The sequence below is a fragment of the Magallana gigas genome, chromosome 6 (assembly GCF_963853765.1).
Source record: "Magallana gigas chromosome 6, xbMagGiga1.1, whole genome shotgun sequence".
Taxonomy (NCBI): Eukaryota; Metazoa; Mollusca; class Bivalvia; order Ostreida; family Ostreidae; genus Magallana; species Magallana gigas.
Window position 1 is genome coordinate 8,983,056 of NC_088858.1, and position 27,155 is coordinate 9,010,210.

Below are 27,155 nucleotides of genomic sequence, written 5' to 3' on the forward strand. Positions count from 1 at the left end.
TCCTATTGCACATGTTTACTGTTAACATGATTTACAATGTATAAAGATTTTTTCTTCTCTCAAAAGTACATTAATTACAATAAGATAGCCAAAACATACATGTTATACAAATCATATCAAGGAAATGCCATCATAACTGAAACAAATTTCTTGTTCCTACATATACAGTGCGTACCCTGTATGCCTCTACAAGGTTAATTAAAACAAATATATACTCTTGGAAAACATAAAAGAAATAGTAATCGAACATTACACATAGTGTATTTTAATAACAATTCGTTGTTTCTTTTTTAAACAAATTATGCAAAACATAAACATAATTTTTTTCTTTTAAAAAATGTACAGAGCAAATATTTTATCCAACTACATCGAAATCATCTACATTGCCTTCTTCAAACAAGTTGCTTCATAATCTTCACAAAATCTATAAAGTAAAAAAAAACCTGAGAATTATTTCACTAAATTATTAACATAATAAAACATAGGGTTCGTGGTAAAATATACAGTAACATTTTGAAGGAATATTTGCGTTTCAGATCAGATTTTTAAAAGTCGTATCTAATCAATAAAAATATCTATACACCTCTTACTGTGTTCGCTAATATTCTCTTGTTTAATGGAATTTTTAGTATATAAATATTTAAACGACCAGTTCAGATATTTTCACATATACCACATAAAAGAAGCCATTGATTTTACGTTTTAAAGTGACAGACGACACAGTGGATGGTTCCATTAACTGGCGGGAAAATGGTATATAATCAGGTATTGATATCATACATAGTACACGTTGTCAATAAACCTATCAAACTGTGATCTTCAGTTATCGTACTTTGATCAATAGAATAGAAATACATATGTACTTTTTTTCTAAATTTTATAGATTCTTGACTGAAAATTTGAAAATAAATTTTATTTAATAAATGTGGTTATATGGGTATTTCTTACTTATAAGATTGTAAATGTATTTTGTAAACGCGAAAATTTCTTACCGTTGTATTGCATCAACCCCGTTTCATTTTCATCAAAATCAGCTAAAATCTCATCAATGTCTGTTGCCGATACCTTCTCCTGTATCGAACCTAACAATGCAATTAGTTCCCCTTTATTCAAAGCACCATCGCCATCACTATCAAAATTTTGAAATAGTTTTTGAAGTTCTGAGTCTTTGTCCTTCGTTTCCTTCCGTTTTACAATGGAAACGACTAATTCCTCAAACGTTATTTTACCATCACCTGTAATAACGTAAATATTTCCTCAAACGGTATTTTACAACAATGATACACAAGCCTTTTCAAACAAAGAAGATTTGATAGAAAGGTAATTAAAACCAAAACAATTAAGAAAAAATCATTAGCTATCGAAAACTTTATAATTTCCTATGCGATACTTCTTTGAAATAAAGAATTAAACACAATAGGGCCATTGTTAAGCACATAAGGAAAACATCTAGTATTTTCGAAATGAAGTTAAGTCTCTTAAGATACAAATAATTATAATTTAGTCTTTACAATGTCTTTATCTCGATTATACAAGTGTGGGTTTTTGCGTTGACCAGTTTGACTTACCGTTCACATCGTACTCTCTGACCAGACTCTCCGCGTCCTCTCTGGAGGTTGGGGTCTCGGTGATGGAATTTATCGTGGTCAGTGCCCGCTCAAAGTCGTCCGCCACTAAATATCCTTTCTTAGATTTGTCAAAAAAATTAAACGCATCTCTATACACTGAAAATAAATAAATATCGAATCTCAAATGATTATTACTTTTCTTGGCAATGCTAGCAATACATTGTCTTTTATAAAACTCTTTCGAAAACTTAATCATACGGTCTGTTTCTCTCCTTTCGAAAAGGAAAGGGAGGGGAGGGGTAACAAAGTGGTACAGCATGATAGTTATGATATGATAAAGAGGGGTACAATACTTACTGTCGACTTCAGAAGGACAGAGAGACTGCATCACTTTCTTATAGCGAACGTACTTATTGGAGGCCTGAAATTATAAGAAACAAAAATAAAGAAACGAATCATTGGAGCCCATTGGTAAAATATAAAAAAAAGTTAGCTCTAAAAGTTCACGGCTATTTCAGGTTAATTATCAAATATGCAATGCAGTATGTGCTGAAAAAAATCTGTTCATCATCATCATCATCATCATCCTCATCATAGCGTTTGGTTAGAACTTATCTTTAATAGTAACGTTAAGTTGTAATTCATATACCATACAAACACTGCATACTTTATGCTGTTTAGACAACTAAAATACAATCGGGATCACCATTAAAAAATACCAACCATTTTCAAGTTATTCCATAAAATCTGTTCTTTTTTAGATTAAAAACTTAACAAATGTATATACATATATCCCTTTCCGGGAATTTATACTACCCATCACCGGTCACGCTGAAAACCAATCAATAGCCCTTAAATTCATTCTCGTCACAAAAAGCGATTTAGAAACTTAAAATGCAGGCTGACAAAGGTATCTAATACTCAAGAGAACAAAGACCATGAATTAATCATCGACTCATCTCCAGCAACTCAACTTTTAAACAAAACCATTTCGTTGCGGATGAATATTTTTCAGGTCGGACTCTGCCTTTGAATCCGATTTTGTTCAATAAATCTACGTTTCTTCTTGGCAATTCAGCTAAAAAAAAAACGTTAAACAATATTCGCATGTTGCTTCCACGGAAACAATAAAACATACTTTTGACATGCATAGTTTGAAACAAGGATCGTGGTTTCAATACCCATGAATATGCATAATGTATCAGTTATCGATTCTAAAACTTCTGGCACCCTGGGGCATTGGACGATATTGGATTGCTGTGTTTTCCTAAACGTTAAGAATTATCCCTGGAAGAATAAAACCGTGACAATTGCATAAATGTTATTATTCTTTAGCTCAACCAAGGACAAGAAACGGAATACGATTTTACAAATCTGTAACCTTTATGCGATGAATCTTTTCAACGACGCAGAGCGAAATGCACTGGGCATTCGAGAAGTCCGTCAACCTCTACAGTTAACTAAATAATAAAAACCAGTGTATACATTTTTAAACTTACAAGTGTGGATCATGCCACTCATTTGTAAAATTTTTTATCTGTTGTCATTGAATTAAAGATTGTTTTCAGACTGCCATCGTCCGACATGCAAAACTACACACTACTCATGGAAAGAAATACTAGTACGCAATAAAAAGCTAGACTCTGAAAAAAATCTGTAGTTGTTAACTTGTTAGCAAGTTTAACCTCAATCAGAAAGCCTAAACTGGTAGTGATATCATTAAATTACCGCATTAGAATTGCAACATCATATCAAATACACAATAATGTCACGAGAGGACAAGTAACCAATCTATTTTGCAAGGTCATAGGGAAAATGGTTTCGCTCTTTTTATTACACGTGATAAAAAATAAGGTGTATAGAAATCTAATACTTTTCTGCTGAAGATATTTAGAATATGTCTTTGAAGAGATTTAAATTTCTACTAAAATGTTCTTTCGTGCAAAGCAAAAACAGATCACTTATAACAGAAAGTTGCCAGTTCAGACTGTGTATGAGAAATGTTTGATTTTGGTATTCTACCTTGCTTGTGTGTAAATAATAAATGTCTGATTGCTTTGTCATAAAACAAAAGATTTAAAACTCCGGTGTAGCGACTCATGCTAGCTCTCTGAATGCTTGATTGCTTCATTGTTGATTTTCTTCCTAAAGATAACAGACCAAATGCTTTAAACAAATACCAAGGAAAAAAATTAAACCACGGACTGACCTTTGCAGACATTTTGAAATGGAGTGTCCATTCCGAAGCTTTTGATTCAGTTTGCGAGTAAATATGGTAAGTTCTACTTTAAATCTGCTTTAAAAATGATTTACATGTAATAAATAGTTTAATGGGGGAAAGAATCAGAAAGGTTGAACGTAAAGAAAAGTATGTGCTTCAAATCGTTAATCGTTGATTCGTGTTCATCTGATGTGTTTACCTTTTTCTAAGAATTTGCATGAAAAAGATTCCGTGCCGCTGCAGTTGTCTCAAAATGAGATTTAAAAGATACAGTGGATGTTATTTTTATCCCGTTAGTTTTATTACCAAATGAGGCAAACTCGATCTGACCTCAGTCGATGTTGTCCACGCTTTTCTGTTTTTTCATCGTTGCTAGAATTACATGTACATTTATTTTTACTGATCTTGAGATAACCAATAATGAGGTACATGATAAAAGGAAGTCAACATATCAATTCTTCATTTGATTTATCTTTAACCAAGGAAAAAAGTAAAGGTGAAAATTAAAGAAAATTTCATTTATTAAAAATTGGTTGATTTTTCCAAAACAAATATACTAAAAATGTCTGTTTGATTATATTTTCCAGGTTGAAGGAGTCAAACCAGAAACTGTTGCAAGTAAGTCATTTAAAATACAATCAACATGGAGTACATGTAATATCTCATACTTGAACACATTTATAACCACTTGAAAATGTAATTCAATTTTGAAGTCTCTTGAATTGGTATACGCGAATCTTGTAGTGTTTAAAGATGCCTTCGCCATGTTCGACAGAGATGGTGAGGGATTCATTTTGACCCGGGAACTGGGTCCCATAATGAGATCTATGGGCTACGCCCCAACAGAAGCTGAACTTGCAGACATGATAAATGAGGTTGACTCCGATGGTATGTGTGATATTTTTCTTCGTGAAAAGTGTGCATGTATTATGAGAATATGTATAAAATCAAAAGAAGACTCATTGAATAGTTAAACAACTCAACTAATAAAATTAAGAGGCATTATTTTGAATACAAGATATGTCAAATACAGTTTTGTATGGGGGAAAATATCAGATTTTTTTTCTGGCCATAACGGTGCCTAAAACAATCTGAATTTACTTTTAATGCAGAACTGTATACGGCATACCGGTATGTCAAATGGAGATATGAGCTCTCAATGTACTCTTTATTTTGATTAAGATATTTGTGATACTGATTGCAGGAGAAGGAATTGTGTACTACGAAACTTTTCAAATGTTGATGTCTAGACACGCAAAGACGCTAGAGACAGTTAAGGAACTAATGGAAGCCTTTCTAGTGTATGATCGAGAGAAGAAAGGCATTGTGTCTTGTTCAGATCTCAGACAAGTCTTACAACAAGTAGGTGAAAAACTGAGCAGCGAGGAAGTAGACGAGATCATAAATTCAGCGGAAAATGCCCCTGGCGGACACATATATTATGAAGGTATGGTTGAAGCTTCTAGTATTAACAGAGTCATTAGCTAAAAACAAACACAATTTTAAAAATATAAATGAAAATTGGACGACTGCATGATGAAAAAAATATCTTTAAGGTAAAGGAGGCTTGAGTAAACGTACACTTTCAATGACAATCAAAGAATACATTTGCAGGATATACTCAGTTGATGTAAATCAATTCTAAATTGTTACTTCTACTGAACAAACTCATATCGCTCTTTGCATGTTTCGAAACAAGTAATCGGAAAAATCCAACATAAAACGCCAATCAGTTCGAAAAGAGCAACTTTCATTATTTTCGTTATTAACAAGCTCAGTTGTAGGCTGATCACTATTGATCCCACAGATATGCCTGTTATTGTATCAATTTAATAAGATTATGAATCACAAAATGCCGAATATAATTGATTCGAACGAAGACAAGAAAGATGTGTTGGTATTTTGCACACCATATAAATAGATTATGTACGTAGTCCATCCGTGCAATGATTATGATAGTTTTGTTATCTACAGAATAATTAGTCTATTGCAGTGAATTATAGACATTTGCTTTTACAAACTTTAATAATTATTATGAAATAAGATTATCTATAAGAAGTTGCGTTTTAATACGATTATCTGTAAAATTTTTGCTTATGAAACCGTAATTCTTACCTTGATGTATTATGGAACTAAATTGTTTCCCACTTGTCAATTCGTTTAAAAGCACTGTTATTAATTACGTTCAATGAAACCGCCCTTCCAAAAACTGTTTGTTTTGCATCCATAAAGAGTACACAGGACAAAAAAAGAAAAAATCGACCGCACTCCCGATATTAAACCTTTCCAATTAAAATCATATAGGTTGTCGACTTTTAGACATTAAGACTCAATCGATCACAGGTTTTAATTGAATATTAAGTAAACATTTGTTCGTATTTTTTTTGTTTCCCACTGTGTATTTTGAATAAAAGGTTCATTAATGATTACAATAACATTGGTTTTGTGGTATTGAGTACTTAATATTTAGCAATTTAGTGATTAAACCAGTATTTTCATCATAAAGGCAAAAACTATCATTCATAAAAAGCAGAGTCCTCCCCGTAGAAATAGAAAACTTTACAACTCTGTATTTTTTGGATATGCAAGTAAAAATTACATTTTATTCACATAGTTGTTATACTTATCAATCTCATTACCTTGTCAATAAAGTTACAGGCATTTCTATCGTATCTTTTTTTATACAAGAGAAATCTAAGAAAATAACAATAAAGATGCAGAACAGACACACATATATACGACGAAGACGTTAATAATCGTTCGGAAAAAAAAAAAAGAATACATTTTATGTATACAATAGCTAAATCAACATAAATTTAACGTATGAGATTCAAATACTACACAATAATAATACTGAATAAACATTATTAAAATTATGTAAAATCTTGTTACAGAATTTATAAACCTGATGGCACACAGCTGAGTATGTACTGGATGGACAACGAGATGTAAGGACTGAATAAACAAGGAGGACGTTTACATTAACTAGGAGAGGGTCATTTAGGGAATTATATGTTATGTCTTAAGTGTCAAAGGCTTAGTTTGCTGTGCTCTGTGCGACCAAGGAAAAATAAAACGTACAATCTTCCAGTGTGAATCGTGTTTCATACTACTGTCGTTTCATTAATATTCAAGGGTTTCAATTTTCGTGGTTAAAGTGAAAAACAAAGTTTCAAGAATCCTTAAATTCATGACTAATGATCCTAACAATACAAACTGTTAGTAGAAATTGCACTTCAATGAACATTTATTTTCATGGATAAACTTAACAACGAAATCCACGAAAATTAGTATTCAACGAATATTGATGAAACTACAATAGTAGTTGCAACCATGTACATGATGTAGCTGTCGTTCAACAACAATGCTTTAATTCTGACATGATACGTTGCAAGGATCGTTTAGAAATGTTACTTTTTCAGTAAATACTAAAGGCCTTGTTTTTCAGAAGATATAGTGATAATTTACAAATGCATCACAACACAATGGTTCTTATAAATCTTGCTTTCAGCATTCATTTGTACATACACCCACTAATTAGAAAAATACACATATTACAAGTAGAGGATATAAGGGGTTAATTTTAATTATTCCTGATTTAAATAATAATTATTCAAACACTAATCATAAAAGAATAAGTCTTAGAAATAAAATAGTTTCGCTCAAAATATTTTTTATTACAGAGACCATTTAGATTTCAGTACAAAATGAAACATATATACATTGAAATTATTTTTACAACCTGATGTGGAAAGTAATTAAAATATAATTAAGTTTTGTTTTAAACGGCACAACTTAATAACTTAACCAATGAGCGTTAGCATAAGTCGATTCCACAGTGAAATAAATTGGGTTTGACCTTTTTTAATTCTGAAAAAATGTTTTTTATCTACAGAGTACCGCATTCCATGCATGGCAAAAGGTATTAAACCCCAGTCTAGTTTCCAGAGATGAAAACTTGTTTTGTTGTTTAGACCAATGGAAACAATTTCTGTTTAAACATATTTCTAAACCAGAATATTTCAAAAAAAAAATCTAAATTTTTAAACAAAATGTTTGCGTCATCAACACAGTGGAATATTATGCGACTTGTCATCAACGGAAATTCCAGATTTTGTTTTGTTTCTACATTAAGGATAGCTAAGATTTCTGCACAAACGACAAATATTGAAACAAGGTCAAAATTCTCTTTCTATACTGATTTGTTCAGATAAATCAATTGCACACACTGTAAAAATGATGCCTCTAGATAAATTTTTAAAAAAATTTAAATCCGGTGTTATATAGTGCCTTTTCCCCCTAGCCATCTTTCCCCCCGGAAAAATGGCTATATAGCAGTTCTTCCCCCCGGAAAAATGGCTATATAGCAGTTTTTTCCCCAGGGAAAGCTGACTATATAGTGGGGTTTCCCCCTTTTTATAGCCAGATTACCCCCACGGAAAACCTACTATATAGTGGATTTTCCCCCTTGTTTTACATTCCGGCCATGTTTATGGTGGACCATTCGTGGCAATAATTATAATTTGCAATAATTGATATGATATTAATTTCTCATAAAAAAGGATAATTATGGCATTTATCAATACATATAATAAAATAGTATTTCATGGTTTTTTAACCCCAAATATGAACCAAGGCATGCACCTCCATAAAATTCATGTGTCATCATCGTTTATAGAACAATGTCAGTATCTTTGCTGGTTACTTTGGAATATGTGTAATGGAGCCTAAATTAACCCTATGTATATATTTACACTCAGTATTTGCTAATTTTCCACTTTTAAGTTTGCAACGTGATTTATAAATAAACAATTTTGAAAACGATGCCATATAAATCAAGATATACGATTCACTTACCTAAAAATCGTATATTACTATTTGTTTCATATTTTTGCAATAAAGATTTACTTGTGTACCATATTATTTCTTCGAACAATGAAACAAGGGTAATTAAAAAAAACCCAAACCCCCCAAAAAACCAACACATCTATTGTGATGAGCTGACTTACTTTTTTTTAAACATAAGCTTGCATGGTCTTCTAATCAACTAACAAGTTAAAAAAGTCGTATACATGTATGCGCTTAGGTTGGTTATTTATTTTTGATTTTCGGTTGCTCCTTTTATGAATAAAAGTTTATTGATTTATTTATCTAGTTATTTATTATATCATTAGTCATCTTATGAATTGATTATATGTTTTGAAGAATAATGAATTTACCTGCGTACCTTTTTAAAAAAATTGTTCGTAAACTTTGGACTATATATGATCTGGGCGCCTTAGATGGCCCCCTAAAATGAGCATCGTCGTTTTACTTCAATTCTTTTTTTCTCTTTGTACAGATATATATGTGATGTTTATACATAATGTTCAATTTGATTCAAGTGCTCACATTTAAGAAATATGACATGGTAAAGACAACCTTTTCCCGCCATTTTTGCAATTTTAGCATAAAACAGCTTGTTTTCAAGCAGTTTTTCTTTTAGAAAACATAGAGCGCATGCTTGAACAAACAAAATATTTTAATCAGAGCAATATATAGCCAAGACTAATAAATAACAAAAAAAAAATCTTTGTTCAAGCATGCGCTCTATATTTCCCATTCGTAAACGGATAAGAAAAATGTCAATTTTTGACCAATTTTGATTGAATTGTAGTAATTGCGTTACTTCTGACGTCATATATATACTGCAAGCGAGTGCAAATAAATCAAATGAATAGGTAAAAAATATATTTTAAATCAACTCTTCTAAAAAATAACATAACATTTTACTGTACCCGAAACACTTTAAAAAATTGCGAATTATGGGGGCCAAATTTAAATCATATTATATATAGTTCTTAAAAAAGAAAAGCAGAATCGTAATTTTCAATCATTTTGATAAGGAAATATATGAGCGATTGTGTATTTTTAAATGATGTTTTTACTTTTAAATGACCGTAAAAATATGTTCATGTGGTCATCTTTAGTTTTTGAGATATGGGGCCCTAAAAAATACATTTTCTTTATAATTGGATTTCAAACATCGGGCTCGAAAACAACAAAGGCCCCAACCCTGTAGGGGGGCTAAAATTTTCAGTGTCATCTACTAGTGTTATAACACTATCACTGTGAAAATATGGTTAAGTGGTTATCTCTAGAATATGAGATTCGGATCCCCACTTATAGAACACTATTCAATCATTATAATGGGGTTTTAAACATCGGGCCCTGAAACATCAATGGCCCCTACCCTGAGGGCTGAAATTTTCAGAGTCATCTACAAGTGGTAAACCACTGCCACTAAGAAAATATGGTGATATGGTCATCTCTAGTTTATGAGACATTGGACCCTTAAGAATATGCACTATAATCATTATAATAGGATTTTAAAAATCGGGCTCTGAAACATTGGAAACAAAATCTCTTAAAACAGAGGTTTAGCCTGGATGAAATTTTCAAAAACAGACAGCCAGTCTGATAGATTTATCAAAAAATTCTTAAAACATTCTCGCATAGTACAATTTCAGAACACAGAATTATGCATATAAGTGTATAACTTGTAAAACCAAGTATTTTTTTCCCAATTAATTAACTAAATTAAGTTTTATGTGTAATTCCATTACACAGATGTTCAGTTTTCAGCATAGTCTATGAAAATAATAAATCGGCAAAACGAAACTTAGCCTTTATAGATGAATGAAGTTGTACATGTATGCAACCTGGGAGTGTAGAAACATTAATTTTAATCCTTACTGGATTTCCATCAATATTTTTTATAAAATCTGAACTAAAAACGTGAGGGAGAAACCCTACTATGGGGGAAAAGCTACTATATAGTATCTTTTCCCCTCAGGGGGAAAGGCTACTATATAGTAGGTTTTCCGGGGGGGAGAAGCTACTATGGGGGAAAAACTGCTATACAACACCGGTTCAAAATGACTTGTTCTGTTCCTCTTTCTGAGCATGCTCTTTAAATTCTACCAAATTCAATAGACTAAACGACCGTTTAACATTAATATTTTATATCTACATGTATATACTTTTTTCTGGATTGCATAAGAATGTGATCGGGAGATGTATTATTAAAGTGCATTTAGCTGATATAAACATTAAACATCTATTTAATTACGGTAAACACCAATTATGATCGCTGAATACAAAAGCACACATTCAAAGAGACCTAAGGCTTAGTTGATTTAAGGAAGTACAGCTATTCCTTTCGCCGAGTTTTTAATTTTCCACATAGATTAACAAGGATATATACAGTTATCACAATTAATTAATATCTACCGATAAGTCTTAAATCCTTTTCACTCAACTGTTTGCAAAACCCCACTTTGCTTGGTATTTAACAATTGCGTTATGTCATAGACAAAAGTTACCTTGGACTAGAATTAGAATAATGACATGACATCCGGAAAATTTGTTTTCTTAACGAAACATAATTTACTTTTTAAGTGCATGACCCCTGTATACTTAGAAATCATTGCCAGATTAAGAATCAATTATTTTGTCATAGATCAGAACGACAAAGTTATAATCCTCCTTATTCCTTAAAAAAGAACATCTTGTTCATAAAAATGCTCCTTTTCAGTTTTAAAGAATTCTGAAGCTATCTTACAAAATTCAATATTATTCAATACAAGACTTAACATAAGGTAACGTTTATAAGTAATTTTAGTTATAAAGGAAAGTCTACAAATTATTACGTTTCTTTGGAATAGACAAGTTCTATTCCTTGATCCTTATCTTTGATAGAGACCGTCTGTTGAATTGATAAAGCTGGCCTAAATCTTATCACAATCACTTAAACAGAATTGAATATGTCTGAAAATTACAGAAATTTCAAAGAAAATGGCAAGAAAATCATTGCTGTGTGCAGAAATTACAAGTAAGTTCGCTCGTGTTATGCTAAAGAAAGACATGAAGATTATTATCTCACATATGTATTCCTTAATGCACATTTGATTCACTAGTACTTATTTACAAATATTAGGTTATTACTACCTCATCACATCTGATTGACACAGTAGCATAACAGGAGTCTTACAAACAATGATTAACTGACTTGTTATAATTAAAACATACTTACATGTACGTAGATTTAGATTCATGTTACTGAAAGCAAGCTAAACATTCCCTAAATTTTAGAGGACTGGTAGCAGCGCAAGGAATACAAAATCCGGAAAAACCAATTCTCTTTATGAAACCGACTACCGCTTACATATCCGAGGGACAAGATATAAAGGTACATTTTCCATAACAGCATCAGAAAAAAAATGTAGCTAATATTATTCACTTAGTTAAAATTACAAAAGAGGTTTTAACATATTGGTGAATGTATACCTCTATTTGCAAAAGCGTGTTCCCAGTGTATCGTTCAGTTACATTTAAATTACATGTACGTTATATTATAGGTGTTAAAGCTTAAGGGTAAAAATTGGATAAATCTCTCTCTCTCTCTCTCTCTCTCTCTCTCTCTCTCTCTCTCTCTCTCTCTCTCTCTCTCTCTCTCAATTTACTTATTTAATATGTATAGATGCAATGCAACTCTTTTAGATAATTTAGATATATAAGTATAAGCAAAATATTATTTCTTCGAATAAACATTCCCCGGTATATATATGTATTTATATGGAAGGAATCCATGGAAATGGGGAAAATTGTAAACTATACATTTGCATTGTCAATCTTTCCTCGGTGTGAAAAATCAAGACTTACCTTCAATACACGTGTTTCTTTGGTTAGTTTTATCGCTAATACTGGTAATAGGAGTCTCTGCAAATTAATTGAACATATTGAAGCCCTGTTTAAACAGTGCACATGCCTGATGTCTCATTGTTTGCATAGATTGTCGATAAAGCTGCTCTATTGGATATAAAATAAAATCTTACCATCTTCAAACAACTTTTGAAACATAAGATGAAGGAAAACAATTCGAAATGCGATATAGTTCTCGCACCAATATCGATGCTCATTTTCGTTATTGGCTTTGTAATCATTGAACTGAGGTTTAGAAGGTCTTTGAATCAATATGGCATTATCATAATAATGTTAAACTTACTTGCAGATCCCTCTTGGGTGTAAATTGTTATATCATGAAGTGGAACTCGGAGTTGTTATCAGTAAAAGATGTTCAAACATCTCGCCATCTGATGCTTCAGATTACATTGGCGGATTCTTGCTGGCACTCGATATGACGGCAAAAGACTTCCACATCGAAGCTAAAGAAAAATCGAGGCCTTGGTTCCTCTGTAAAGGCTTTGACACGTCGTGTCCCGCAAGCGGCTTCATTGACAAGGAAAAACTATCAAATTATAGCGATACACGCCTGTGGCTCAAAGTTGACGGAGTTACGAAGCAAAATTGCAGTACCTCGGATATGATTTTTTCTGTTCCCGAAATAATCTCTTACGTCAGCAAGTACTTTACACTAGAAGTGGGTGACGTCATTTTGACGGGAACACCGGCCGGATCCGGCCCTGTACATGCCGGTCAGACTATTGAATGTGGTCTGGCTGATATTGCAACGATGAAATTTGCTGTAGTAGAAATTAACTAGAGCCATTTTGTTTCTTTATGACCGATTTTATCATTAATAAATACATGTACTTGTGATTTACAAATATCGTAAATCAATTTGGGTAGATATGGACATAGTTAATAGAAAGCAATAAGAACATTGTTACTTTTCAATACAATTTTAAAAAAATTGTCATAAAGAAATTGTTGACTTACTGGGTGTGAAACAGTTGTTGGTTTTTAAAATCGATTTTTCAATAAAAAGTAAAACCAAAAATTGCGTTGAAAGTATTAAATTGAATTTTTTTAAAATACAAAGAACTGAAGGTGAACAGATTTATTAAATGATGGTGGCTTAGTAGTTATATTTGCAAGGCATTTAAGGTACTTCACTACACCGAGACTTAAACTTTTTAATACACTACGTCACAAGATGGCGATTTAAATGTTTTGTTAAACTGTTTGTATCAATCGATTCAGATGTATATCGTAATAGCTCAGTGGTTAAAGTATCAGGCTTGTGAACCTCAGGTCATGAGTTCGAATCCGCCTGGGGCTTTTGTTCATGTTTACTGAATGAAATTTTTGAATATATCATTTTTTTAAATCTAAAATTGCACATTTGTCGCCTATTTGACACATATACTTTTTATCCATCATGCTATCTATCATAATCAAGTAATTTTCTGCTGATTTGAGAAACTCTGAGAATGACTCTCATCCGCGTACCATTACGGATACCAAGAATAAGAACCGGTCCTCTACGTCTCATGGCGTAGGAGGAACTTAGTCAGGTTCGTGATTGTATTAAACACCCAGTAATAATACCCTGACTGACGTTGTTTTCCTATTCATTTCCTTTGATTCACCATGAATTTGTTTTTACTTGCAAGAGTATATTTGTCTCTTACTTATAAATTTCTTTCTTTTTTATCCTTTAAAGAGTTCAACTTTGTGAAGTACTTCAAAATAATGATTTGGCAGCTTGTTTAGACGTTTTCACCAAGGTTAACACTTCACATTTCCCTATTTTGTATACATTTTGTTCCATTCAATGACTACTAGGGATGACATTCGTGTCACAGGATATTGCAAGGTTTTGTCTGCTTTTGTCACTTTCTAATATGACCGGTGCATTACGGAGAAATCTTTGCGAAAATCGATGACTTACTTGAATAACCGCGAGATGAAATTAGTAAATGGAGAGTGAAAGGTATTGGAGGTCTATATGCGTCAATAAACAGATGAGGAGTCTATTGGAGCACCTGTACGTTTAAAGGGAACTTGAACAGAAACGCGATCCTTAACAATAATACGAAATGTATTTCAAGAACAGTGTTATTACCTTATTAAGAACAGGACAAGTGTCTGCATAAATGTACTTAATCTAGATAGATATAATCTGTGTGCATCCATATCTTGTACACAACACGACTCGAGGTTTCTGATCTGAAGGGACGCGTTTCAACATGGTGAGTGTTTTTCTTTTCCGTTTTCTCAAATTTAGAGTACTTCTGTTTTGTTCTGCTTTAATTTCAATGAATGATGTTTCTTCTTTAATAAATAACCCAATGTTGTGCTTCACGCTACAACTTAAATACCATACGTTCTGATGTGTTAGATATTGATGAGCATTTTTTAAAAGTAACAAATCGTTATGCATGGAAAGCATCGTTTTCATTTACGGGAAGCTGGATGGTCACCATTTTATCATCAGTTCTAGTGATTTGTTTCGAACTTGACGTTCTTTGTCATTAACACTCAAAATATATTACACAGATTTATACCTTTGAAATTCGATCTTACCAGAGAATTTGCTTTACATTATTTACAGAGCTTCTTTTTTTTAAGTGGTTTAAATACTCTGAAAATTACAATTCAGACGTTAAAATTATAAACTTCAGTAATCAAATCTGTGGGTAAATACTCTTTTTGACAATGTATAAAACACGTTGTATATACATGTATTATCTTATTTATTCTATTCTATATGAACAAAAATCTTATGTATATACTAATTGGTTGGTTTTTGTTTTTTACAAAAATATTAAAATGCGATTCTTTAGTTATAAGTAGATGTAGGTCATTAATCATTCAATTTTCGGATAGTTTCTACACAGTAGTAAACATTTATTTGCATTTCAATTATTCTAGGCTAGCAAACTGTCCCCAGAACAGATTATGGGTAAGTAGCAAAATAAACAGTATTGCTACATGTATTTTGAACAGTTTTAATGAAATAATCATATTTGGAGATTTAAATTGATGAAATTGAAATAGAATTCCATAGCTTTTAACCACAGTTAAAAGACATGTTAAATATGTTTTTACAATAATTTTATTAACTACTAGTATAAACTGTTATTCTTGTAGATTATTTTTTGTTAATGAGCTTTGCAAGTCAAACGATCATTAAGAACGGCATAACTAGCAGGCAAAACTTAATCTTAAAAACAAGAAATAGAAAAAATAAAGAGATTAAAACTTTTCATGAATTTTTTTAAAGCGTGTTTAAGAATCTTTGAAACAAAATTCATTGAAGACAGGGAAATAACTCTATCTTTGTCAGTAAAGCTTGTAAGCCTTTAATTGTATCGACTGATTTCGCAAGTGTTTGACAGTCAATGTATATTAAATTATCAGAATTCCGAGTGGCTTTCAGTCTCTTTGACAAAGACAATGACGGTAGCATAAATGCAAAGGAACTAGGAACTGTCATGAGGGCCTTGGGCCAGAATCCTTCCGTCACAGAACTCAGGGCAATGGTGGATGAGGTGGATTTAGACGGTAACGCCGAACAAAGACACTAGTCAGCATTGAGTCATTCATTAACATAGACTGAATATTGTTATACAATAAATTGAATTCTGTTTCATTGTCATTTAGAAAATGCAAGAAATTCTGCATTCATTCGCTGAATGTCATATGAACTATACCCATGTGCCCATCTTACACGGATTCTTTCACTCATCTGTTTTCTATTCAATTATTTTTAGGAAATGGAGTAATTGATTTCGAAGAATTTCTGGAAATGATTGTCAAAGAAATGAATAAGACTGACACAGAGGAAGAAATGAGAGAGGCCTTTAAGATTTTCGACAGGAGCGGGAACGGTTTCATCACTGCAAAAGAGCTAAAGCATGGCATGGTCTACATGGGAGAGAGGCTTTCCGATGAAGAAGTCGAAGAAATGATGAGAGAGGCTGACAGTGATGGGGACGGAAGGATAAGCTTTGAGGGTAAGATTTGGGATTTCTGTTTATCATTACAAAAATGATTTTTGTACACCTCTGTAATCATTGTTTCCATTTGTATTGTTTAATTTGCTTATTTTTTTTTGTATTTTCAGATTTTAAAATTTTAATGAAGACAAAGAGATGACAGAATTTAGCAGCTGATAACAGTTTATTACATTGTCATTGTTCTTTATCTTTATGCAATAATGTAAAGCTAATTTGGATTTTGAAAAACAAAACGTATTTAATCATTCATATACATCATCGTATTTCTTGCGGTATCATTTTATTTTATGTATGATTTTCATTTTTGACATAGATGTCATGTTAGATATTGCCTTATTGTCTAATTACGTTATCCTAAGATATGTTGTCAATCAGGAATAAAATTGATGAAAAACACATAACTGCTGTTTTGGGATTAACTTTCCTAACGTTTCATATTGCATGATACCCTCTGAATAGAAAAGATTTGAGATATAAGTGCAGATGATCTTTTATATCTTATATTATTTTTTTAAAAAAACCCATAATAGCTTCACAAAAACGCCCAGCTGCTTTTTTATTATCATATACATGTACTCAGTTGTCCTCTGGAAGCGAATAATTCAGCTACCATGGAAGAGTATATGAAAATGAAAAATTGTAATGGTATAAAATGCTTCATTGAATATTTTTGATTTTAAAGACCAGTAGGCGTAGAAGAATTAAATACTGTTGTAATTTTTTTAAGATTTAAATTGGTCGGGATGTAAATATCAGTACACTTTTCACCGTTTCTAAGAATATGCATTTCCACCCTCAACCCCCACCCAAAAGAAAACACACAAAAAAGAACAACACGTAGATGCAATCACTTTGGAGCGCTTGCAAACATACTGGGAACTGATTATCTACTGACACATATACAATGCAGAATCTTTATTTACAATCTGCCTTGTCTCTTTAAATTTCTGTCTCTTATCGGTGTTGAATCTTTGTCTCTATAGATAAATTAACATATTACCAAGAATACAAATATACCAATGTTTGACAATTCGGTAATCAAATGCTATGGTTAAAAAGTTGGCAATTTGCGTGATTATGATCTAAGATGTGTGGTAGCACCACTCAGCTGGGGAATTAATGAAGCGCCTACTTGGTTGCAAGATTTAACAGCAAGGTAAAGTGTTTTTGTTGCATTTTATACAAATCTTATATTATAATGAAGGTAATTTTTCGTTAATATCTTAAGCATAACACTTTTATCTCTCTTGGGTCAAGTTTATATACGCTTTTCGTCAGCTTAATGTACAAATCAATAACTAGGCATTTTGACCCTTTTCGCAAACCGTTTTTATAGTTCAATGTATATTATTAACTTTCTGATCATCAAAATCGTTATGAAAATATTGAAAAAAAGAATGTATTACGAACAATGCAACATGTTTATTCTAGAGATCAACAATGAGTAAAAGAAAGCTATGTCGGAGAGAAGTTAAAGAATTTGATACATTCTGTTTACTTAATAAAACAATTATTTCTGTCTGAATGCTAGGATTAACATATACAATCTCTCGACCCAAAAAGTAAAAGCGACTTTGTTTAAATGACACCATTTTCTCACAAAGGAAATGATGACCTGGAAAAATGTTCTTAAAAGTTATCGAGAGAATAAAAACTATAGTCAGAAGGTAGTTGTGTCGTAAAGTTGGATTTGTTTGAAAATTTAAACAAATTGTTTACACCTGGGTGATGTTGCTTTATTGTTAGGTTTATGTTGAATCTCGTGTACTTGAGAATTCGATTAGGAATGAATATAGAATACTCATTATTTGCGTTACAGATGGATTTATTTTAATGGAAGATTTTAACATAACTGACGTATAGTTTGTATCGTGGGCATGGAAGATCTAAGCGATGAGCAGATCGATGGTAAAAACCTTTAGCATCTTCATTTCACGAATGATATGTATCAAAACATTTTATCTGAAGTTTGCGACAATTGATCTATAAAATAATCATCGTTTTCCGTCTTAGCTATTGTATTCATTATATTTATTAATCGTTTCTTTGAAGAGTTTAGAGCTGTGTTTGATTTGTTTACCGAGGACGGGTCTGATGTTCTCAGTATCGAAACCCTGGAGCGTGTGTTGAAGACCTGCGGAAGAGAGCCATCGTCTAAAGACCTGAGAGAAGTGATTCGTTTAGTGGATCCTGCAGGTTTGTTAGAATTTATTTCAACTCAGACATCGTCCAGACAAAGTTTTTTTTTAACTAGTATAATATTTTTTGTCATTCTTGATAAGTAAAAACACCCTTTTTTTCTTTAATGATGTAGAATATACCTAAATATCACATGATACAGTAGTACTTTTCAAAAATATCCATTTTAAGTTCATTCGTATATTTTGAATACAATATGTGATATGTTTCTGTTTTTAGTAAAAAGAAACAAAATATTCTGACTCTTCAATCTTTTTCTGATTGACAGGGAAAGGAGAAATATCGTTTGAAGATTTTGTTTTGGTGATGTCCAAACAGATTCGACACAGTGACAAGGAGGCCGAGTTAACGGAGGCGTTTCGCGCCTTTGACGCCGATAGAAGTGGATACATCAGTGCACATGAACTTAGAACTGTGATGACGAACATGGGCGCTAAAATGACGGAGGAGGAGATTAACGGAATGATTAGTGAGATTGACATTGATGGCGATGGAAAAATCAACTTTGAAGGTGACGTATCATGCTCCAAAGATTGTCCATCGATTTATTTGTCTTTTTGTCAGCCAACATTTTTAAAAATTATCAATCTTTGAAAAGGGAAGCAGAAAAACTTTTTAAGTTTGGCAAACATTTTGGATACATTTAGTGCCTCTCAAATATACACAAATTTCAGGCCATATCTACTAGCTCATGATTTAAATGCATTAATTATCATTAATCAATACCTAATCGAGATAAAACAACATACTTGATTGGGATAGGGATTCGTCCTCGGGGGAAAACCACATCTTGTATATTAGTATCTAAAAGCAAATTTGGCAGTACGAATATAGGATTGCGCGATATGTCTACTTTTTTCCTCTTTGCAGCGGTTTTTTTTTTGTGTTTATATTTGTATTCATAATTAATTGTTGACTCTACATGTATTTTACAGAGTTTGTGAGACTTGTTATCAGCCGAAAGGATCTTCTACTTCGATAAATTTTCATTCTCACTTTCATTCCACGAAAAAGAAAAGGAAACAATCCAATGAACCTTTAATCCATGTATTACTTTTATATGACATGTATGAATTTTGAAATTAAATATAAATAAATGCACAACAAATACCATTTCGACTTATGTATTACCTCCATTCTATTTTGACGATCACCTACGAGAGGGGAGACAAAGAAACGGTGCTTATCCGACCACGAGGTTTCATAGAATGTCTTTTACAACTGCAAAAAATACACCTCAGTTCATCTCGAAATGATGGACAAGTCAGAAAATACATAAAGAAATGTCCAGCACTGTTCACGTATTGGAGCATGTTCCCTACAGTCCAAGCCAGTTTGTATTTGGCAAATACCTTTGCCTCAGAGGTATCATTGACGAAAATAGATCGAGGTAGCTCAACAATAATAATTGGAAAAGTCAAGCCAAGAAATACGGAACTTACAGTGAGAAGCATTCTCGTTAGGTGCGAGGACCTCCTTTCAAACGTATTCGCCTCTCTTGAACTGGCTGCAAAAGAGATTCTTGAATCTCCAAATGAGATTGCTTTCCTTCTGGATTTTGCAATAGCCTTTAAAAGCAAGACATTACAGACGAACATAATCAGAAATGGTAGAACACAGAAGACGGAGAAATCAATCCACGGCCAAACATGCAATGTAAAGTGGTTCGCTTCATTACAGGGTTCTTCCTCATCGGTAGATTCCATATTCCAAAATAAATGTAAATTCAGAGCTGTCATTACAATGAAGATAGACACAACTGTAACTTTACATATTCGAAAATGGTCGTAAGATCTTGCTTTTAACGGACGACAGACAGCTATACAGCGGTCAACGGTAACTGCTACCAAGATCCAGTTGCTGAAGTCTGTGGACAAGTAGACAAGAAACGTGTGTATTTTGCAGCCAACAGAATAGCTTCGAATATTAACGTTGAACGCATAGTGAATCCAGTCTGGAAAAAGACAGCCGTTTAACAGCAAAATGTCTCCAAGAGCAAGATATTTAAGATAAGTGAAAGTGGGTGATCTAAACCTACAAAGTCTGTGCTGATTCAGAACAACCACAGACAAAAGACTACCAACAGTTCCGATTAGTATCAGAAACGGAGAAAGAAATGTCCACAAAGCAGTCTGAACTTTATATTCCAAAACATCACGAAATGAAAAGCTGTCATTTGAATTATTAGTCATTTTCAGTATAAAACCATGCTTGTATTTCTCAGCATCTTTCTGAAATATTGTCATGATTTACTGGATCAACAAACTTATCAAAGAAAAGATAACGTCTTGGTCTGTAATCACGAAAGACAGATGAGTAAACGATGTGAAGGGCCATTTTCTCCTGTAAAAGCTCTAGAAATGACTTCTCCGATAATGACAACACTTTATGACAACGAAAAGGCCCAGAATCGGTATGTTTAATGGGATATTTTGGAATTTTCTACCCGCCATAGCAATTTAGAACATTTAACCTAATTTTGGTTTAATGAATTTGTTTAACCGACATATAAAATCTAAGTAACTATTGTAATCTTAAATAATATTCATGTAAAAGTAGGAAAATTGGTCACAATCTGGGAGCATATCATCTCACAGTTTGAAAAACTTGTAGATGAAATTAAGTTCTGTTGGTCCACATTGTTCAAAATACATCTGATTAACAGTGTACGTATTAGCGGGAAATAAACGATGCAACAAATTATCTGCATGAAAAATATTCAAATACATGTACCAGCTTTGTATTTTCAAAGTTGGTTTTTTCTTTTTCGTAATTGAATACTGTATGTTGTTGATTTTAAGTCAACCGATGAGGTATCTGTCCAGGCTAAGTGTATTTAGTTTAGTAATTTAAATCTGCCTGCAAAAGATCACTTCAGTTTTGCTCCAATTATTTCCCCTTCCTTAAATAATCTAAATCATGGCCTCTATGATCTGAGATTTCCATGAAAATGTCGAGTTTCCAGCTAAATTTTACATCCCTGAAAATAGATTCATGCAGATCTCTCTGTCTTCGAATTACACCTTAAAAAGTACATTGAATATCTCGTCCGTTAAGTTTTACCCCAAAAAATTGGACACGTTAAGTTATCATTAACCGAGTTAACAAATTTGTAGCGCAAAAAATTATAAATATTAATTCCTACAGTAAATATTATATAATAAAGAATTATTAGCTTAGCATACAATCCAGGCAGTGTTACTCTATTAACAATACAGCAGACTGTATGAGTAGCTTCGTTATTGAATATTGTTTCCTTAACGTCAGGTAGTACTTTGAGATTATTTTGTATCACCTCCTATGTTAGTGTCTTCCTACCAGACATATTTTACTCGTTTATTCATTCAATAATACGTTATTTCTTCAAAATTAAGATAATTTCAAATGAATAGAATAAATTTATAGACATACACGTTAGCAATTATAGAGAAATGGGATTAAAATAACAAAACAAAATGTCGATACAAACATACAATATGAAGATAAACTAATTCTAAGTTAAGTATATACAGCAGAGCATGACACAGGTGCAACTATTTAATCATTATTACGGCTCTCAAAACGAAAAACCTCATTATTATATGCGACCAGTTCCGGGTTTGGGGTTCCGATCCAAGAGGGCGAGGAACAGTTAGTCGTCAGGAAGGCAATATACTTCTGAGGACAGATAGATGATCAAATTGTTTGCAAGATCAGGTTCTTCGTTTACAATTTAACGTATTCCGTTGCGATCTTGTTGCCACTAATTGACTTGCTTTTTAAACTGCATAATTAAAGCAGAGAATACTCTAAAAGTTAAAATCTTGTGTAAGTTCATAAGAAATTGAAATTGCAAAAAAAGACTTTACTATTGAGTGAATTTAAAAGAACGTTCGTTTCCGATGAAGCGAATGCGTGTCAGTCATTTAAATTAGTTTGATTTTTCCAGACTTTTAATTCTTTTACTTTGACCGATCGGATTTTTGATCAACTTCCAAAATGGAGAAGAAAATAGTTGTTGAATGTGAAGTAGACTCAAATTTAGAAGCAAACAGTGATTTGGCATTGGATATGAAGTCTGATTCGACTTCAGAGACCGGAAGTGAAGAGTGTCCGGAAGTTGACAATGCAGTTAATGCAAATGTTCCATCCAGGACAGTTCATACATCAATATCACAAGACGAAAATCTGAAAGAGGCAACACCAGTCTGGGAAGGTTTGAAAACTTCTTTCATTACAACGAAACGTTGTTCAATAATACTAAGTAAAAGTTTTTAATATCTAATTCTGATATCGTTAGTTGGTATCCATTATTTAACAATTAGTCAAATAATCATTTACAAAATATAGATATACGTCAGCGAAAATTTATAACATTGTGGATTCCATAAGAGAAAGCAACGATTAAAATTGAAAAAATGCACGAGAATGCAAGAAGTATGACAAAAGTTACACATGGATTTGTGTTAAGACGATGGAGGGTAAACATCCACTGAATAAGCAGTAAAACACACGCACAAGGTTCAATGAGGAAAAATATATCGTCTTTGGGAGTTGCATAACAACATAGATTTAAATCAATTGAAATAAAGCATCGCAAAGTGATTAAATAAAATAATGTTAGTGATGGTATTCACTTTTGTGAATACAATATAATACAGAGCGACGTTGCCTTCACAATTTTTATTTGCCCTTTGTAACAGTTTCAAATGTTTATTTTTAACACCTGATAATTTTTGCCGTGAAACATACTTTTTATACTAAAATTACAGAGGTGCATTTTCTATGATTTATAAAATTTTACATTCTTAGTTTTTATAACTTTTTCCGAGAATTTTTTTTTTATAAATGCACGTGACTTGATTGTTTGACTATTTCTCTGATGTTCAAGACTACAAATTGATCTTCGACAAGTTTGACAGGGACGGGGATGGATACTTGTCGTCTGATGATGTTCGAAATGTCTTACGCTCTTACGACATGCTGTCAACAGAGGGAGAGCTACAGGATGTAGTTGCTGAATTGGACAAAAAAGGTACATCCTTAAAATAATCGTGCAAACTCTAAGCATATTGGTCTTTAATCGACAGCGTGTTTTATGAAATGTATATTTTCATTATTTAGGGGACGGTCTTATAACACTGGAGGAATTTGTTTCCGTAATGAACAGTCACAAATCCATATTCAGTAAAAAAGACGAAAAGGATCTGGAGTTTCGCGAGGTGTTTCGCATTCTTGATAAATCTGGAACAGGGCGAGTGACAAAGCAGGCTCTGTGTGAATTTATGTCGGAGTTTGAGCCATCTTTTGACGAGGGGCACGCTTTTGAACTTATGACTCAGTTTGATACTAAGGGTGACGGAGACCTGTGTTATGAAGGTAATCGATTTGGTTGTTTTCTTTTTACGGAATCTTCTTTTGGTTCTAGCGTCCCTGAACTGGCGATTCTAAAACCCCGATTTGGATAGTGATGCTTTTGGCAATTCCAAAGCAAAAACGTTGATATAATTATAATACAGGTATCCAATAAATTTTGGATTTATTATTCTTACGATATTTCTTAAAGATGTAAATTTCTACAAGTACTTTGTATAATTTTGTTGTAGATTTTGTCAAGTTGTTGACAGCAAAGGTTTGACAAGAAATCATACGAGTTATCTCTCTTCAGTCGACATCTCAAGCTGATTGGCGTTGAATGAAGCTTTCCTAAATTCGGATATTTTATTTTAGAAATACATGTCGGTGTTATAACAAACCTAAAGAGTGGTGATTACAAGAGGAAGTTCATTTGAGAGAATGTTAATTTTATGCGTTTAAGGTTGTATAATAATACTGATATATTTTTTTAAAGATGTCAATAAACTTTTGAAGACAAATGGATTTAAAAGTCTCATAAAACTGCAATGGTGTGTTATCAAATATATATTGATTGTAAGTTATTGTTATATACATAAATAGGCAAGATATACGATGTAAAAAAATATCTTATAATTGATTATTGTTTTTGTCTTTCATCGAATACATGAATGCAAGAAAATGGGCGTAATTATTTTTCATTTTCCCACGTCTTTGTGTCTGATAAAACTTCATTGTCTTCAACTAGCTGAACAGGCATGCCATGGTCACGATTTGGTCAAAAAAAAAATTTTCCGTTTTTAATGTTTACAATGCTTAGGTAAGGCATTTCTAATAGTCAACCAAAATTTGAGTAGCAGTCGTCGAGTTATAAGCGAGATACAAAGCTCATAGTTCTTTGTTATGTAAACAAAACTCTGGTCATGTTTTTTGTTTCTATCTCGAATGTTAACAAGAAAACTCCAGGTTTAGACATAAAATGAATGCAACACACACTAGGAACTGTCCATTAATGTTCATAACGAATGAGCAGGTAAAGAAAAAATAAGTTTTAAAAAAATCGTACCGGTATCTTGAAACAATGTAAACAAAAAGGCACGACTTTGGGTGACGCAAAACATGAACAATAAAAATAGAAAATATAATTTGCCCAAAATCGCGATCATGCCATGGGGAAAATTATTCCATGCGGAATGGTTTACTGTTTGGTAAACAAAATCTCTGAATTTTTAAAAATCAAATTTTAACCATGGCAACTCTGTAAATTTTCCTGTAAAATGTCAATAAAATGGTATATAACAACGTAATCTCGTTATCCACTACTAAATAAATCATTAGATTAATTCACATTCAGATATTTATTTCGATATGCTTATTAGATGCCAAAAAGTATCGACAAAATACATTACAATTTTTTTATATAACAGAAGACGTACGTCTTACAGCAAAATGTATGTGATTTCATAGAAATATATAAATAGTATATACTAGTAGTTTCCATTTATTAATTACAAATTGGTAACGAATATGAAAAGGTTTGTGTTTCATTAAAAAGATTTATTCAGGACAATTATGATTTTTTAGAAAAATAAAAATCAATTTACATGTACACGGTATTTCGATTAAACAGGAATGCGTATTTGGTATAAATGTTAAATGAACTTATACCGCTGTGATTCTCGTTTCAATTCAGATTAGATAGATTATACTTTATTGAAGAATAGCTTGCCCCTATCAATAGATAATTCTAGATAGCTGTTGCTCGGTAAACCATATGTTGTCAGCTAAAAAGACATTACCTTTACAATATTTCAGAATTTCATACGGATATTGACAGCGCTGAGTGTATCTGGTATGGCTCGCATGGTTTTCATGTCAAAGTTCAATATAACTGATATACCATTTGATTTTTTTTTTCAAATTTACTCAATGCAGGGGGGGGGGGGGGGTATATACACGGTTTTGATTTACAACTATCTCTAATTATTCAATTCAAAAAGTATGCTTGCATGTAAAGATACTCCATATATATGCTTGCTCTGTCTTTCTTTGAAATGATATATCAAATTTGATGTAATATAGGATTGCACAGTGGTAAAATGTTCTTTTAATTTTTTTTTTAAATAGTACTAACAAATAAAAGTATTATATTAATTCAGTCATTTAATTCTAGGTTAAGACTATATTCGCAGGTACTTATCGAGTCTTTATGGTGAAATTTAAGGTAGATGAAAAGTGTAAAATATTTAAAATCAACCAAGTATAATTGAAGTGTACAAAAAGCAGGTTTGTTTGCACCGCTGTAGGAAGTTCATAGGGTGGGAATTTTTTATTTAATCCTACAAATTCAACTAGGATTTATTATTTTGGAGTCGGGCAACTCGGGGCGCAGTCAAGATCATATTCCTTCAAAAGAGAAGGTGTAATTCTCAAAAGTATTACGGACAGTTTTTTAATAAACAAGTACATTTTTGACTTATGAATAGGCATTGTACATAACGCAACATAGTTTTGTGTAAAAGAAAAAAAACATAGCACTGCATTTGTTCTACTAACGCGCGAAGTCAAGAGCGCAAGGCCAATACATATCAATTTCAGTTTGCACACAATCATGACAAAGTTCAGCCCTTTGTTAAAGAGTTTATTATTCTTTTTTATTCGTTAAAGAGACACTGTTGCATAATAAGCAATAACAGACTGAACGAGTCAGCCGAAATAATTCAGAAGGAATATTGAATCCCTTCATTCCAGTTGATTAAATCATGTTCGACAGAATTCAAACGCCTGAATGTTGAAGCAAGTTTGCTATTTTTGCGCCTCTCCGATTTGTTTACCTGTGCAATGACCCACCAGTACCTTTAACTTTCGCCGCAATGCGACATGTTGTACCAAACAAAATCCGCAATGCGACAAATCTCCATAGCGTCTTATCATAAACCGGCTGCCCTGACCGAAAGCCTTCCATTATTCTTAAACCCTCTTCCCTTTTCTTCAATCCTGTTTAGTTTAGTGTTTTAGCCCTATTGTCACTTGTACTTTAACAAAGATATTCTTGGTATCCACAGCCCAGAGTGAACCTTCGGGAGC

General features: G+C 32.5%; 6 protein-coding genes across 11 annotated transcripts; 5 read left to right on the forward strand and 1 right to left on the reverse strand.

Annotated features, from left to right (window-relative positions):
• LOC105334729 (uncharacterized) lies at positions 1-12,967 on the reverse strand. 5 transcript variants are annotated; one of them, XM_066089209.1, is made up of 5 exons: positions 12,836-12,967; positions 1,926-1,989; positions 1,569-1,724; positions 993-1,235; positions 1-424 (listed from the first exon to the last, which is right to left on the reverse strand). In XM_066089209.1, exons 2-5 carry the CDS (start codon positions 1,954-1,956, stop codon positions 393-395), a joined length of 462 nt encoding a protein of 153 aa, XP_065945281.1. In that variant the 5' UTR covers positions 1,957-1,989; positions 12,836-12,967; the 3' UTR covers positions 1-392. The 5 variants fall into 5 exon arrangements, with proteins under 5 accessions (XP_065945281.1, XP_034326666.2, XP_011436583.1 ...); XM_034470775.2 differs by lacking the exon at positions 12,836-12,967 and adding an exon at positions 2,543-2,846; XM_011438281.4 differs by lacking the exon at positions 12,836-12,967 and adding an exon at positions 2,292-2,517.
• On the forward strand, positions 3,611-6,880 carry LOC105334728 (calmodulin). Its single transcript, XM_011438279.4, has 5 exons — positions 3,611-3,843; positions 4,377-4,407; positions 4,534-4,677; positions 4,994-5,236; positions 6,684-6,880. Exons 1-5 carry the CDS (start codon positions 3,841-3,843, stop codon positions 6,710-6,712), a joined length of 450 nt encoding a protein of 149 aa, XP_011436581.2. The 5' UTR covers positions 3,611-3,840; the 3' UTR covers positions 6,713-6,880.
• LOC105334727 (fumarylacetoacetate hydrolase domain-containing protein 1) lies at positions 10,883-13,536 on the forward strand. Its single transcript, XM_066089211.1, has 3 exons — positions 10,883-11,662; positions 11,923-12,019; positions 12,842-13,536. Exons 1-3 carry the CDS (start codon positions 11,595-11,597, stop codon positions 13,331-13,333), a joined length of 657 nt encoding a protein of 218 aa, XP_065945283.1. The 5' UTR covers positions 10,883-11,594; the 3' UTR covers positions 13,334-13,536.
• Positions 13,537-14,487: 951 nt separating this feature from the next.
• Positions 14,488-16,936, forward strand: LOC105334743 (calmodulin). Its single transcript, XM_066089215.1, has 5 exons — positions 14,488-14,765; positions 15,448-15,478; positions 15,937-16,080; positions 16,290-16,532; positions 16,643-16,936. Exons 1-5 carry the CDS (start codon positions 14,763-14,765, stop codon positions 16,672-16,674), a joined length of 453 nt encoding a protein of 150 aa, XP_065945287.1. The 5' UTR covers positions 14,488-14,762; the 3' UTR covers positions 16,675-16,936.
• Positions 16,937-17,541: 605 nt separating this feature from the next.
• Positions 17,542-19,847, forward strand: LOC136276645 (uncharacterized). The gene is made up of 5 exons (XM_066089214.1): positions 17,542-17,691; positions 18,355-18,443; positions 18,588-18,731; positions 19,003-19,245; positions 19,670-19,847. Exons 2-5 carry the CDS (start codon positions 18,413-18,415, stop codon positions 19,714-19,716), a joined length of 465 nt encoding a protein of 154 aa, XP_065945286.1. The 5' UTR covers positions 17,542-17,691; positions 18,355-18,412; the 3' UTR covers positions 19,717-19,847.
• A 105-nt stretch (positions 19,848-19,952) lies between these two features.
• LOC105334730 (calmodulin-like protein 3) lies at positions 19,953-25,353 on the forward strand. 2 transcript variants are annotated; one of them, XM_066089213.1, is made up of 5 exons: positions 19,953-21,147; positions 22,807-22,929; positions 23,605-23,748; positions 23,838-24,092; positions 24,320-25,353. In XM_066089213.1, the coding sequence occupies exons 1-5, from the start codon at positions 21,123-21,125 to the stop codon at positions 24,349-24,351; spliced, it is 579 nt and encodes a 192-aa protein (XP_065945285.1). In that variant the 5' UTR covers positions 19,953-21,122; the 3' UTR covers positions 24,352-25,353. The 2 variants fall into 2 exon arrangements, with proteins under 2 accessions (XP_065945285.1, XP_019925475.3); XM_020069916.3 differs by lacking the exon at positions 19,953-21,147 and having other exon boundaries at positions 22,539-22,929.
• Positions 25,354-27,155: the final 1,802 nt, after the last annotated feature.